The following is a 16,360-nucleotide window of genomic DNA, read 5'->3' on the forward strand; positions in this document are numbered from 1 at the left end:
GTGGTTGACCTGGAAGGATCAGAGTAATCAGTGTATATGTGTGTGTGTGTGTGTGTGTGTGTATATATATATATATATATATATATATATATATATATATATATATATATATATATATATATATATTGAGGTTGGTTAGTGTTGCTGATATGTGTGTTAGTCATGTTCATCACTTCAAAAAATCCTGACTTTATAGGCAGCCTGAGTATAGCTAATGTGCTAATTTGGTGCTACCATACCATTCCAATAAAATTGCTGGTGGAAATTAGTTTTACCATATTGTTTGTACTCAGGCTGCCTATAAAGTCAGGATTTTAGCAGTAAAGACTACTGTATAAAGACATACTGCTGTGGCAAGTTAATGAAATTAACCCTCTACTGAACAGTGTGATTAACATGACTAACAGCTCAAGCTGGTTAAGCAGGTTGACCACCTTAGGTCTTGACCAGCATTTTCATTTGCATCTTAAGGTGGTCTTTTTTAGCAGGGTGGCTAAAAGCGATACAAAAGATACATTAAAATAATATCTAAATTACTTGGTCAAATGGTTAATCAATAAACTGAACTGTAATGTGTGTTTTTTCTGAGTCAAAAGTGCAAATTAAGTGATGTTGGACATATATTGATGGTACTGTAGCTTTACCAATGAGAAAGGCAACAAGGGACAAAGTAAGATAATTGCATTGCTAATCTGTAAAATCGTTGCGCTTGATTTGTGCCCAGCTTCGGTCATTGAAGATGTTGACTTTACGAAACAAATGGTATTCTTAGAACATGACTACAGTGTTTCACGCCAGAAGACCCTGATGGGAAATTAGCCATAATAATTTGCCTTTGCCAACACGTTCCTGTGGTCATAAACATTAACATGTTTTAATTTTCCCCTATTTCCCTTTATAGACTATAACATTAACTGTTTTAAAAATAGAAGGTTAAATGTTTAGAAATTGGATTTGTGCCACTGCAACCCAGTAGCCTCAGATATTCCATTCTCAATAGCTGTAATGTCACTAGCATGTTGCAGCTGCACTGCTAACTCCCTCTTCTCTGTGTCGTTCTCTTGCAGGTATATTTTAAACGAGATGGGGAGTTGATAGAAGTGATTTCCTACATTTCACCCACGGTGGGCGATGAGGGCGGGGGTTCAGCTGGGGTTCGGGGGGCCAGACCCCTCATCAGCAGGGACCTTGATGATACCAAGTTGCAGAAGTCTCTCTCCCTACTGGGGCCGGATGGCCGGCCGGGCCGCCTCTACACGGAGAGTCCGAAGCGGAGCTACACAGCCAGGCAGCCACGCTACGAGCCCAGTCCGGCCACAGAGACCATCCCAGAGACGGTGGTCAGTCGAGAGTTCCCACGCTGGGTTCAGAGCACGGACCCGCTCTACTTTTTCAGCAACACGCACATTCCCCAGAGCGACGGCTCTGTCATGGTACAAGCCAAGCTCACCTGGACCCTCAACCCCCAGTTGGACAATGATGCCCTGTTCAGCTGCGAGGTCAAACACCCAGCCCTTTCCATGCCTATGCAGACAGAGGTTACTTTGGGTGAGTTGGAGATTTTTTTGGAATAATGTTATATAATAACAGAATAACTAAAAAACATAATAATGTCCCATGTTTTGAACCACTTTAACATTAAATATTGGATCTTCATCTTGTAGTTTAACTATGGGCATGACACAACCGGTTTCCGCAGCACATATTTCCGGTCTCCTTGTTTGCATAAACTGGCTGCTTTCTCTGTGCAAATTTCGCATGTCACATGTGATCTACTGTGGCTTTCTGTTTTCTCAGTGTGGTTTTAAAGTAAGGTAGTACTGTCAGAAGTACTGTGTGGCATTGTGGTGCACTAGGGAATTGAAAAGCTTGAAGTCAAGAAGCACCTGCATGCATCGACGCGTGGTGCCGACACTGGTGTGCGTGCGTCAAACTGTTAGGTGGACTTGAGGTGAAGGGCAAGAGAGTGATTTCCTGTTTGGATGCCACCTACAAGATTTCATGGTCCACTCTAAATTAATGTGTATTCAATGTCATTCTGACTGACAAACCTTCATGTTATGGTCAATTTTGTGATTTTGACGGATGTCACCCTTCTACTACTACTATGCTATCTGGGAAACATTGTATAATACAGTGCTACTTGATGTATTAGTCTAGAACTAAACTCTGAATGCAGTCAAATCCCCCAGCAGAATCTAGTAGGCAACCTTTACTGGACAGTAAAGACTGTTACTCAGACAAAAACAGGATACATTCTTTTAATAGATTTAGAACGGTGTACTGTTAAAGAATGGTGTACTGTCAAACTCAAACTCAAAGCTACCTATTGTAAGGTATGAATACACTTACTTCTTAGCACTATGGTTTCTTTTGAGCTAGTCAGGATTTGCATAAAGGAGAGAGAAAGATTTATCCTTGGACCTACTTTTATTTTCCTGAGTGTCCTCCACTGCCTTCCTCCTATCATCTCTGCATCTCTTTACATCGCCCTCTGACAGATGCGTTTAGAACAACTCTGATTTCCATTTGTTGCTTAATTGCGTTACAGCCGAGCAGATTGCGGACCCTAACGCGGAATGCAGAATTTCTCCCGTGACTGACAGGCCAATTCATTGCACTGTCTGTGCGCTAGATTGAGTTAACTTACACCCATTATTGAAAAAGTCAACCTGAATTAGGAGAGTCGAGTGAGAACTGAAGCATGCGGTGGCCTTAGAGATAGTGTTGTCGTAGACCACACTGAAGTTGTCCAGTGATTTCTAAAAGATGATGCACTTGCTGTGCCAAGTTAGCGCTTAGCACTAAAAAAATATCATTGGTTTGTGCTTTAAACTTCTTCTTCAAATGTGTTTTCTGTGAGCTGATGATGAGGAGAGACAACATTATTGTGATAATGAGTGGGCTACCAACAGCCTTATTTTTTATGGAGATCTGAGCCTCAAACGCTATGCAGACAATTTTTTTGCTTTTAATGCTAAAACAAAGATGGCCTCCAGCAGACACCATTATCACTTCAAAGGCCAAACAAGCTCACAACCCTCCCTCCATCAGCCCCGGCGATGTGACGCAGCTAAACAGACGTTTCTCTCACTTAGTGACATGGAAACAGTTGAGAGCGAGTGAGAGAACACACAGGGAGCTGGGTTGGTACAGGTAACCTGCAGTGCTCTCTCTGTCTCTCTCTCTCTCTGTCTGACGAAAATCTTTCCATTCTTTTCTGAACAATACATCCTCTTGCTCCCTCTGTGCATTTCATGCCTGGTCAGGCTGAATAGGAACACATGGATTCTCACAGACCCTCACAGTGGTATGTTGTTCTTGTACAAATGTTTGAATTTATGATCACTGTAGACATCACATGGCTGAAGTACAGTACATTAGCGCTAGGTGATCTTGCCAGAAATCATGCTACGATATGTTTTTCCATATAATAATTCCATGCAGATCTCTATATAGAATATATAGAAGTCTCATAGATCCCTTTTGCCATTTAAAACCGCCAGCTGCTCTTTATGTTTTATAAAATGGGCCAGTAAAATTGGGTGGTTTTGATTTTATTTTGATGTTTTTATACTCTTATTTTAACATTAAAAAGAAAGAATGCACAGATATGGGAGATATCCGATATGCCGATATCCACAACATACGCATCTGTCAATGTTGGTTGTAAATAAATACACTGCTCAAAAAAATAAAGGGAACACTCAAATAACACATCCTAGATCTGAATGAATGAAATATTCTCATTGAATACTTTGTTCTATACAAAGTTAAAAGTGCTGACAACAAAATCACACAAAAATTATCAATGGAAATAAAATTTATTAACCCATGGAGGCCTGGATTTGGAGTCACACACAAAATTAGAAAAAGTGGAAAAACACACAACAGGCTGATCCAACTTTGATGTAATGTCCTTAAAACAAGTCAAAATGAGGCTTAGTATTGTGTGTGGCCTCCACGTGCCTGTATGTCCTCCCTACAACGCCTGGGCATGCTCCTGATGAGGTGGCGGATGGTCTCCTGAGGGATCTCCTCCCAGACCTGGACTAAAGCATCCGCCAACTCCTGGACAGTCTGTGGTGCAATGTGACGTTGGTGGATGGAGCAAGACATGATGTCCCAGATGTGCTCAATCGGATTCAGGTCTGAGGAACGGGCGGACCAGTCCATAGCTTCAATGCCTTCATCTTGCAGGAACTGCTGACACACTCCAGCCACATGAGGTCTAGCATTGTCCTGCATTAGGAGGGACCCAGGGCCTCACAAGGGGTCTGAGGATCTCATCTCGGTACCTAATGGCAGTCAGGCTACCTCTGGCGAGCACATGAAGGGCTGCGCGGCCCTCCAAAGATATGCCAAGACTGCCAAACCGGTCATGCTGAAGGATGTTGCAGGCAGCAGATCGCTCTCCACGGCGTCTCCAGACTCTGTCACGTCTGTCACATGTGCTCAGTGTGAACCTGCTTTCATCTGTGAAGAGCACAGGGCGCCAGTGGCGAATTTGCCAATCCTGGTGTTCTCTGGCAAATGCCAAGCGTCCTACACGGTGTTGGGCTGTGAGCACAACCCCCATCTGTGGATGTCGGGCCCTCATACCATCCTCATGGAGTTGGTTTCTAACCGTTTGTGCAGACACATGCACATTTGTGGCCTGCTGGAGGTCATTTTGCAGGGCTCTGGCAGTGCTCCTCCTGTTCCTCCTTGCACAAAGGTGGAGGTAGTGGTCCTGCTGCTGGGTTGTTGTCCTCCTACTACCTCCGCCATGTCTCCTGGTGTACTGGCCTGTCTCCTGGTAGCGCCTCCAGCCTCCGGCTTGATGTGCCATCCTGGATGAGCTGCACTACCTGAGCCACTTGTGTGGATTGTAGAGTCCGTCTCATGCTGCCACGAGTGTGAAAGCACCACCAACATTCAAAAATGATCAAAACATCAGCCAGAAACCAAAGGTACTGAGAAGTGGTCTGTGGTCCCCACCTGCAGAACCACTCCTTTATTGAGTGTGTCTTGCTAATTGCCAATAATTTCCACCTGTTGTCTATTCCATTTGCACAACAGCATGTGAAATGGATTGTTAATCAGTGTTGCTTCCTAAGTGGACAGTTTGATTTCACAGAAGTTTGATTTACTTGGATTTATATTGTGTTGTTTAAGTGTTTCCTTTATTTTTTTGATATATATATATATATATATATATATATATATATATATATATATATATATATAGTGGCCTTCAAAACATTTGGAATAAAGCCACATTTTTCCTCTACAGTTTCAAATCAAACCAATCAGAGACATTCCAGAGTTTAACCCTTTAAAAAGTATGATCCCAGAAAGTATGGTCTCCAGCTTCTTACTAGATCTTAAATAGTTCAGTTCATTTACTTGAAGCAGAATCAACTGCAGCGCTGTTGTAAAATTTGTTTTGTGAAATTTCAGCTTTATGCTGCGAGATAAGCACAGGACAAATGTTTTGCGTTATAAATATAATATATAACTTTTTTATTTAAAAATTTCATTCAAAATAAATGTCATCAATTGATTATAACCTGCCACTGCCAATCATTCTGCAGTTCTGAGCAGGCTGTTGCTTGTGATTTTTAGATCATTTAATTGTGATTAAAGTGCATTAATATATAAATATATGTTGAATAGGACATTAGTAAATGCTTATTCTTAGGCATATCTTTTGTATTGAAATTAGTCTTTTTAAATATTTTAAACTGGTAGTCAGTAGCTATAATTTAAGAGTATGTGCTTACATTTCGCTGACGCAGGTATCTACACTAATAAGGCAATGAAACAAACCATTGTAAATATGTTGTAAATACCTGTGAAGCCGAATGTTCCAAACATTAGGGTCCTCTGAAAAGAATAGGGCTCTGTTAAAATCTCAGTATGGTAAAACCAAAATGTATGTGTTTATAATTGGTTATTTAGTAAGCAATTTATTTATTTAATTTACGATCAACCCAGTGGGTTGTGCATTAACATTTATGAAATTTAGCTGACGCTCTTATCCAGAGCAACTTACAAGGTTACTCGTATTACAGGGGTGGGTCAACTGTTGCATATGCATATTTATACTTGTTTCCCTTTTAAATGAAGCAAAAAGCATGCTTTGCAGCCTAGTGTACTGAAGTAGCAACTGTTTATCAGATAGTTATAGGTCTATATTTGGGCTCAAGTCTTTTTCCAGCAATGTAACAAGACTTTCTAGTTCACAATAAAGCACTTTTGTACATTATGCTCAGTAATGCAAGTGGCAAAATGATTTCATTGAAAAATACATATTATATCAACTAAATTGTATTTTTATATGATGTAAAACGTACAATATAAACTTACAATATTCTTATTTTAGGCAGTGTGGTTTCAGTAAGAAATATAGAACAAAGAAGTATATTGGATACAGTGGATTTTCCTTAAGTATCTCCAGAAAATGGCACAGTCAAGTCCCCTGCTGGGTGACAGCTGGTTCTTCTCTGTTAACCCTTCTCGGGGAGCTACAGAATTTTTGGTTCCGTTGGCCTCCTACAGCTCTCTACGACACAAATTCCCAGTGTTCTCACCAAGTGTAATGCAAAATAACACACAAAAATGTCACCCATAGTGAAACAAGGCCACACTCATTCAAGTCTGCCCCAAGAGGGCCAAGCTGCGGATCCAAAGCTGCAGTAAAAAGCGTGCTCCCACACGATGTAGGCTGGAGGAAAATGAACTCACAGGAGTGTAGGCCTAGAAACAGTGGCTTGCTAACTGTCAAAAGCTTTCATATTTTGACGAGGCATTTTCAGCATAGCGATTCATGCCATTAATTTAACAGTAGCTGTGCTCCTTTAAGGAGACCGCTGTAGCACCCTGCCCTAGACTTTTCGTTGTTATTGCCTTGAGAATACAGAACAGAAAATGCGCATTTGTTGATTTTAATTGGAACACATTTAAAATTCAAAACATCTGGAAACCTGGCTTGAGTTACACACATCCCAGAGTGACACTAATGTTGTGTGTCATGCTGTATGTGTGTGTGTATGTGTGTGTGTGTGTGTGTGTGTGTGTGTGTGTGTGTGTGTGTGCGTGCATGCATGCGTGAGTGAGTTAGGTGATAAGAGAATGTAATTTGCATGTGTGTCATAAGTTCACCCAGAATATTTACATGTAGATTGCATTATCTGCTGTGACAGCAGTGGCACAGGATAACATTGTGAGCATGGATGTATAAGCTGTGACTTAACACTGGAGGTTGTCACACTGCCTAAAAGAAGCTTTGTTGTACTTCAGAAACGCTAAGACCATTTTAGCTACAACTAATTCATTCTGGCCCAGAAATATGACAACCAAATCCAACAATGAAAAATGGATGAGTGGAAAATCAAGATGTAGAAGAGGTTAATAGGTGATGTGCAGGGTCTTTTACAGAAGCACTAAATAAACAGAATATTTGGACGTTTACTAAATTACATTTATAAGAAGAAAAAAAGGATTCTGTTTTCATTAAAATGTAAAAACGTACTCATTAGAGTTAATGTGATTTTTCTTAAAATTGAAGTACATGAATTGAAAAATAGAATTTAAATTTAGGTTTAAATTGAAGTAAACTGTTCATCCTAAGAGTAATTATGATAAGTTTTGGGAGGAGGAGCATGCTTGAAGCACCTCATCCTCCCAATCTAAATTAATGTACATTCCCATCTTTACCTGTGTTTCATCAACAATGTCACAAAGTCACAAAATTATGGATTCTATTTGTACAGAGCATTATAGATTTTTAGATCACAGTATTTCTTTACATGTTGAAATCTAGTATTTGGGATTCAGCCAGAAACATGCATTTTCAGTGACCAAAAACTGTGTTTTCATGTGGACAAAAAACTAAAAAACAGACAAAAACCTCCATATACTTGAGGATAAGGCATGTCTCACTCATAGCTTTACTTACTCATAGCTTTACTTACTCTGGCCTTCAAGCTCAAGCAAAAGCTGCCTAGCTCAAATGTTCCTCTCTCTTACAGTCTTCACCTTCTTCCATATCCATTCTTGCAAAAAATAAAGTAGTACAAAAATTCTAAAGTTGATGATTTAAACAAGGTTTTTCTAATAAGGATGCTCTAACACACTTGTTGCTCCCTCCACCCCTCATTTGTAAGATCTTATTCATTAATTTTTCCAGTGCTTTAAAAGTAAAGCCTCATTCTCCAAAATCTTCCTAAGAATGTTCTTAAATTTGTTCTTGAGAAAAGTCCTAACAAAAAGTCTGTCGAATTCATGATGTGTTTCTAAACTGTTCCTGCTCTGCTCCTATAATGATGGATCCCACTGTACTGTACAAATCTTAAATAAGTAAACACTGGTGAATGTCAGAATCTTTGTAAGAACTGTGTAAGTGGGTTTTAAGAAGATATATCTTTTTAAATTTTAGTTTTGGTATGTCCTTACATAACTGATTGTGAATAGTGTATTAAAATGAAAGTAGTAAAGACTTTTAAGCAGTTAAAGACAGCTTTTATCTATCCTTTATTGCTGAGAAACATATTCACTCTCTCACTCTGTCTCACTCCTTCAGTTGTCCTGGTTATCTCGGCACTTACATCAGTACTTGTGATTCGCTTGCGTGTGTTTGCTCAGGAAATGAAACAGTGAGACTCACAAGTAATAAATCTTGCATCGTTTTTATTATTTCCATGCGAGCTGGAGAAAGACCCAAAATGGCCTGGTATTGTAGAACATGCGCAAAACGTTCATGCTCTGTGACCTGCTCAGTGCCACAAATGGATGCATTTGGTCTATGGAGGTGGTTCAGTCTGAGCTTTCCCTCCACCTCAGCACACTGTGACTGGGCTTTAAGCCCTGGACTAGCTGGCTGTCAGTCAAATCTGAAAAACACGCAGCCTATCCAGCCGGTGCCTTTCCATAATTAAACCCCGGCTCAGCAGCAAGGATTTTGCATGGAGGCAAGGTGTTTCTGATTCAGCGAAAAAAATATCAGTTCTAATCTCTCGGCCCGAACAGAGTGATGATCTCTGCCTACCCACACGCGCTCCTCCATCTGAACAGTGATAATAAGGACGCAGATGTTCAGCTAAAGATGCGTGCCTGTGCATGTGAGGCTATGCATGTGTGTACATGTTCATTCAAGAGTTTGGAATCAATGTTTTTAATGAACTAAAATCTTTTTTTTTTTTTTTTTACATGTCAAGTCAAGTGAAGTCAAATTTATTTGTATAGGGCTTTTTTTTACAACTGTTGTTGTCACAAAGCAGCTTTACATAATCAGTAATTAGTAAAAGACAGAAAAAAAGAAAAAATAAATAATGTAAGAAGACATGAAAAATCTAAGACCCCCAGTGAGCAAGCCAACGGCGACAGTGGCAAGAAAAAAACTTGGAAGTGATTTGGAAGAAGAAAGAAACCAAGGAGGAACCAAGACTCACAAGGAGGACCGATCCTCCTCTGGTCAGAACTATTTATAAATTATTGATAAAAGTTACCAAACCATCTATACTGTTGAACTGCTCAGATCATAATCATAATATAAAAATCATGGTGTAGTATAACTTATAGTCAATATAGTCATGGCACTGATGGTAAGAGTAATTAGAGTAATAATAGTTAATAGAGGTAATATTAATAGTGGCAGATAGTTGAGTCTGTTTAGGTTTTAACATGGTCATTAGACAGGTTGCAGTGGTAGGAGGGTGTGCCGCTGCTCTGGCATGGGTGGTGGTGCATGTATGCAGCATGTATGCAGCAATTCTAACATGATGCAATATTATACCATATTGTGTGACTTTGGGTAGTCAGCCTTGAATGTTTATCCGCCTCAACACAAGAGCCAATGGCATCAACCAGAGTTAAAACATTCTGAGTTTAAAAATATATTATATACATACACATAGCTATAGCAGTTAGTGGAGCAGGTGTCAGGCTGGCTTGCTAACATAAGCTAATCTACACTGAACAACCCTCCTGCCTAACAGGACACAGGACATCATCTGTGGGCAGTGTAGATCACTACTATGAAACAAATTAATAGGAAACACCCTATAAAAGGCCAGTCAAAAGTAAATTGTAATAATTTAAAGGCTTATTGTTCAATAAAGCATCTAAACATACCTAATGTACATTGTATTTATTAATATCACAAGTTATTCCCTGAATGGTCACATAATTATACTATGATCAGCCATAACTTGAACAATATTCATTACCTTGTTACAATGGCACTTGGAAAGGTTTTATTGAACAGTCAGTTCTGGAAGTTCATGTGTTGGAAGCAAAAAAAAAAAAGGGCAAACATAAGTATCTGAGTGACTTTGACAGGGTTTTGAGAGGTGTAACCTGTATGTAATAGTCAGTACCTACCAAAATTGCTTTCTTGTGCAGTCCATACCTTCAAAGGTCAAAGATGTTTTAGCGGCATGAGGGCAACCTACACAATATTAGGCAAGTGGTTTTATTGCTATGACTGATCAGTATATGTGAATATGTCAAGCCAAATATTCTGTGGATGATGGTGAATATGTATGTGTGTGTTTATCAAGAAGTTTAAGCTGCTTCCTTTCGTTCTGCAACAAACATTCATCCTAACGACCATTCTCATAAATTAGACAAGACAATCCCTTTCACATTCAGCCTCATCTAATCCATTCTGACAGTATGTTCTGATAGGTAATGTGAGGGGGATTAGGCCAGGGCCCAGTTGGTCGAGTGGACAGGATCAAATAAGGACAAGAGATTGGCCAGCTGTGTTCATCAGGAAGGTTTTCAGACAGCTCTCTGGTTCTACATTACCAGTCAAAAATTTGGAATTGTTTGTAACGTTTTAAAATTTGGAAAAATAGAACAATGACATAAGATAATAAATGTTGGAATGTATAAAACTTTAAAAGCAAAAATAAAATAAAAACTAAATACATAAAGGTAATATAAACAAAAATGAGTACTCGCATAATGTTAGAATGATTTTACTCATTCATGTGCATCAAAGTTGTTTATTATGTAATTTACAGAATCACTACTTTCAAAATATTAGATTTTAAGGATATTTACATTACATCTTACAATGGTATTCAAAATTCAAATCATTTACAACCAATGTAATTTAACCTGAATCAGTTACAGGTACAGTATCTGCAGCAACAGTTATTGTTTACCATTGAAAACATAGATTCGAAAGTTTTGAATGGTGATTCCAGCCTTTTAATGCTAATATCAGTTCGCCATGTTCAGTCACTATCATTAACCATGGGCCGTGGCACTCCCCTTGCTTTCCGCAGCAGATCCATGACAGAATGTGTTGTCGTAATCAAAGGTGATGACGCGGGCTGCCAACTGTTTGTGTTGGACAGTGGCCCGGCCATTCCCAAGCATTGCGTCATTTCATCTTCTACAGACAGCATCTTCATGACGCTTTCTGTCGCAACCAAGAGTGCTCAGAAATACCAGTATAAAATAGATGGCCACAGATGGTCTGAGCTGGCAGGGCTGTAGTCTAAATGCGGCGAGTGAGTAAATATCACAGGCTACCGACTCATTCTCACCTTCAGTGCAGAGGCGATCCAGCTTATTGATCCCTTAATTCAGACACTTGATACAGGGGAAGTGGTGGGGTCAGTTTGTAAATGGCTGTTCCTTCCATCACGATCAGCGGCCATATCAATGTCCCACCTGTGTTTCTCAACAGTTTTCTAAAGGGGAGAGAATCGATATTATCATTGACTCATGATTCATGTCTCGACAAGCTCTTAATCTCTCCCGTGTATCGTCCCTTAAAATCTCTTTCGCCAACTACATCCACAGCTAATATCGGAACCTATTTCTGTAATGAGAAAAAAGGAAGGACCCTCTAAAGTGGTTTCTTCGTATTTTTGTGTGATGTCTTGCCTGTGACTTGATTTATGTGTGAAAGCCACATTCTCAAGAGCCATTACAGATGTGAGGATGGAAATCATAATCCATTAGGCAGCAGTGGGGCATAATCGCTAAAATGACTAAAACCGGAAGATGCCTCATTAGCTTCGATGGACGTGAAAGCCACTTGATTGATGACAAAAAGAGTGATTAGGCGTTGTTTCGAACACTCTTCAACAGTTGGATTATCTCCACTGTGACTAGCAGCCAAAAAGCTATATTAGCCATAACAAGGATTTAAAAAAGAAACAAAAAAGTCCCACAGCTTCAAAGCCAATCCCTGTTTACCAAGCTCAGCTTTGGAATTATGTATTAGTGCTAGCATATGGTCCACAAACCTTGTTTTTGTGAGACTTGATGTGGCTGAGAGTTGGAAATTGGTGATCATGGCAAACGATGCAGAACCAGTTAAAGCAGTGCCAATTGGAACCCCTCAATCACATTCAATCTCCTACCCCATAAAATCCTGCGACCATGCGGCCATTGGGAGTTTTCCGCTTGAAGCCGGCAGAGCTTCTCGCTTTCATGACATGGGCACAACCTGAGACTTATCTCCCCTCTGTGTACACAGGAGAAATCACTTGGTTTCTCAGAAGGTCACGATATTACTCTCTGTTTTGTGTGTGTGTGTGTGTGTGTGTGTGTGTTTCCTCTCTCTCTCTACACCCAGCCTCTCTCAGGGACCAAATTAAACCCATCTGGGGGCTTCCGTCCGTACAAGACAAGGGAATTAGTTCTAGAGTGTCTCTTATCTCACTACCTCCACACTCTGCCTCACACGCTCTGTTTCTCCTCCAGTAATGAGTATCTACCCAATTTAGTTCCTTGTCTCTCTTGGGGAATAAATCCTCTTCAGCTCCTCAGATGAAAGCAAGTAGGAATCCCCAGGGTCCCCAGCAATGACCTCGATGTCCAAGACCGTGACCTTAATTGCTAATATTTGTTGGGCAGAAATGACTGCCTTTCAACTTTGAGCTTGAAAAGGCAGGGAGGATGATCTGTTCTTCTCTTCTTTTCAGCGGCTCCAAAAGGCCCCAAGCTCCTGATGACCCCGGCAAGGGCAAAGGTAGGGGACACGGTGCGCATCACCGTCCAAGGATTCCAGGTAGGATCTCCAGGGGTAAGTGCATGGGGGTTACGAAACCGGGGCCATGTTCAGTTTTGGATACAAGGAGCCGCAAACTTGTGTGTGCAGTTAAGTCTGTGGCTGCTATAGTGGCCATTCTTACAGAAAGGACAATATACTATGTGTATCAGTCAGATCTCAAGCCACTTTTAGCTCTTCGAATGCTAACCAGGGATGTCCCTGACAACTGAGCATTTAGCTGATTTTCGACAAGAGGAGGCTAATAGCATAGCATAGCATAGCAGGGCTAACAGTGGAGAAAGTTTTTTATTTAAGTGTTTTTGAGAATGTGAGAATATGTTCTCGCAATATATCTTTTATGGCATGGCTGGCTACAATTAAGTGACTCACACAATTGCGTTTCATAGCTTTATTGTAAGCAAAATGGCTAGAATGTGGACATTCCACATATTTGGCATCCTCCACAGAAAGGCCCATGAAATTATGCCCCTGTGTCGTTATATTCAAAACCTGCCAAAATACTTGGAAAAATGCCCAAGATGTACAAATATCAGAAAGTATTATACAACATTTAAACCAACATGACATGAAACGTAGACTGCTTTTGCATTGTTACCCACTGATTATGTGTCTAGAAAAATTGCAGACAAGTTTTTGCTAGATAATAGTGTTGGAACCAGTCCCTATCAAGCATCATCAGAAAATGTAACAACATAAAGTACAAATAATTACCAAAAAAATGTAAGGGCCCCTGAGTGGCGCAGCCATTTAAGCGTTGGCTTGGGTTGATTCCCGGTGATACCATAGCCATCTGTGGCCGAGCGTCAAGGAGCTTAACTGGCCTTGCTCTTTCTGGGTGGGTAGGATGGCCCTCTTTCTCTTCATCACTCTGTGTAATGCTTGCCAGCACAGGCGTCTGTTAGCTTCTTTAACAGTTGCAGTTAAACTTTACATGCTAGCCTTCACTCTCTCACTACTGGTAGATTTGTGTGATAGGGGGGCTACTACTCACTGGATAGGAATCGGAAATCAACTAAAAATAATTTAAATAATGTTGGTGGAACAAACTTCTAAATGTTTTCAGAGTATCAACATCCTTTAAAACTATGACAATGCCCTTAATCCCATGCAAGCAGAAGGGCAAATCTTTTTATAACCAACAAAAGAAATATAACTATTGCTTTCACATACCAGCCCATATTTGTCCAACTGCCAAAGCACTTTACTTACTTATGCTAACTTATATAGCTTACCTGCTGAAAAACAAAAAAACAGCTAAGGTCCAGTCTGCGCTGGACTTTTATGGGCAAGGAGGAAAAAGCAGGTCATTGAGACAAAAATACAGACCGCCTAAGAAACCCAGCATAGGGTATGTTTTCAATTTTCTTTTCAGTTTGATGGTTTAGTTTCAACAACATGGCCAACTCAACCAAGCTTATTGTCAAGCTCTTCATTGTAGTAGACCAGCTTGGCCATGCTTGGCTAAAGAACTAGCTGATTTGCTTGATTATGCTAGTATGCAATCTTAACCATACTAGTTATCATGTTAGACCTTCTAAACTGCTAAACCATAATACTGTAAAGAAAACACACCCTATACTGGTCAAGAGTTAAGCTTTATAGCTTAACCAGATTGAGAAGCTATTGTTTAGCAAAGCTGCCCAGGTGGAGTGTGGGCTGCCTTGGGTAAACCATAAGATTTAGTCAAACATCTTCCAGAAAAAACATCAGCTAGTGTTGGGGGTGTTTAGAGTGATTTTTGGTGAGAAAATTCTGTAGAGCCTTTTTAAACATAGCAAAGCAAAATGCTAATTTGGCGTTGCTTCTTAGTGTGTTTACTTGCAGTTTGTCATGCTTGCCACAAGGCATGATAACATCTGATTGAAAACAACCCAGCCATCTGCTCTACTTTCAGGTGTAATTCTTTTCTCCTGGTGTTACACAGGCTTTTTATGGCTAAGCACACAGGCATGTATATATGTACGCAAAGCTAGCCTTTAGCGCTTCGCTTGGCTTTTTAGCCTGCCTGCTCTAAAACAGAGCTCAGAGAATAAGTTTTAGAATAAGGCAGATTTATCGGTAGCTATCACTGTCTGCCAAAAGCTGGAAACTTTCCCCCAGCTTAAAAAAAAAAATAAATAAAACGATGGCTTTGATCCTGCCTAGGTCTTTGTGACAGGCATGACTCATCCAGCCAAGGCCGTTCAGGTAGAGTTTAGGGGACCAATGCCATCATCTTTAAATCGTCTTAGATTTACTCGGCCATGAGTCAGCGAAATGATGAGGCAATTCAGTTTTATTAGACAATTACTTATTGTCGTTGTTTTATTATTACAGCTGAAGTACCAACTAGCAGCCAACTAGTGGGGGGCTCAGGTTGTAGATCTGACAGATTCACAATGTACATCCCACTCATCTAATCAGGTGATGACTGTGTATGTGTATATTTGAAGTGCTCCTTTAAATAATGTTAGGAGTGGTCACTATAAACAGGCTTGATTGGTATGCACAGCGAAAATTTACACTGCTGAATTCACACTGGGCAAAAAGAATGGAAATTCATTGAAAGATTTCTTCTTTATCTTTTACTGGATCACGGCCCTGGGTTTCAAGTGTAGATAAGATCTCTCATAGCACATGCAATTAATATCTCCCTGCTACTTCATAATTGGATAAAAAAAAATCTGTATCCCCTTTGGTTGATTTTTAAAGAGCACCACACTGCTAGGAGTGCACAGTATATCAATGTTATGTTATCAATAAATGGGAAGTTTTTTTTTTTGTTGTTCTTTGTAAATTCTGGGCCAGTTCTAATATCTGATATTTAATGTAACACATTGTGACACACATTACTAGTGACTAGTGTTACCTAGTCAGTCTGCACTTGTAGCAAACATTTATATATCTACAGGATTGACATATTGTACTCACAACACAGTTTTTTTTAACATCTCACCACAGGGGACTTTCAGAGACATTTCAAAGAAGCGTTTTCTTTATTGCAAGGCTAATTGATAGGTCAATTATCAACCATCCTTATTGGCCCAAAAATTCCATAGCGGCACATTTCTGCACACAGTGTCATCTTTTTCTGTTTGATATCAAACTGACAGTTTCTAATATGGAGATGGACGTCCACTTGTCTCTGACAGATTCCTTTTTTTCACTTATCTTCATTTCCTAATTCATCCAATATTAGAGCCAAAGGGGATATGTGACAGAAAGGCTTCCATCAAGCCTTTCCACTGTGTTTTTCTTTTTTTTATCTGACCTGATGCCACCAGCAAGCACAAACTCATTTCACCGCTGTCAGGGTGTGAATGTGGAAGTCCAACGACACGTAGTTGAGACGTGCTCTTA

General features: G+C 40.0%; 1 protein-coding gene across 2 annotated transcripts in view; it reads left to right on the forward strand.

Annotated features, from left to right (window-relative positions):
- Window positions 1–16,360, forward strand: part of igsf21a (immunoglobin superfamily, member 21a) — a 301,702-nt gene that overhangs the window by 269,915 nt on the left and 15,427 nt on the right. The window contains exons 6-7 of one of the 2 annotated variants that reach the window (XM_072665988.1): window positions 1,068–1,548; window positions 12,933–13,033. In XM_072665988.1, the coding sequence (XP_072522089.1) occupies window positions 1,068–1,548; window positions 12,933–13,033 (582 nt within the window). The remainder of the gene's footprint in view (window positions 1–1,067; window positions 1,549–12,932; window positions 13,034–16,360) is intronic. The other variant, XM_072665989.1, reaches the window with a different exon arrangement.

Source organism: Salminus brasiliensis, chromosome 21 (assembly GCF_030463535.1).
Source record: "Salminus brasiliensis chromosome 21, fSalBra1.hap2, whole genome shotgun sequence".
NCBI classification, from domain to species: domain Eukaryota; kingdom Metazoa; phylum Chordata; class Actinopteri; order Characiformes; family Bryconidae; genus Salminus; species Salminus brasiliensis.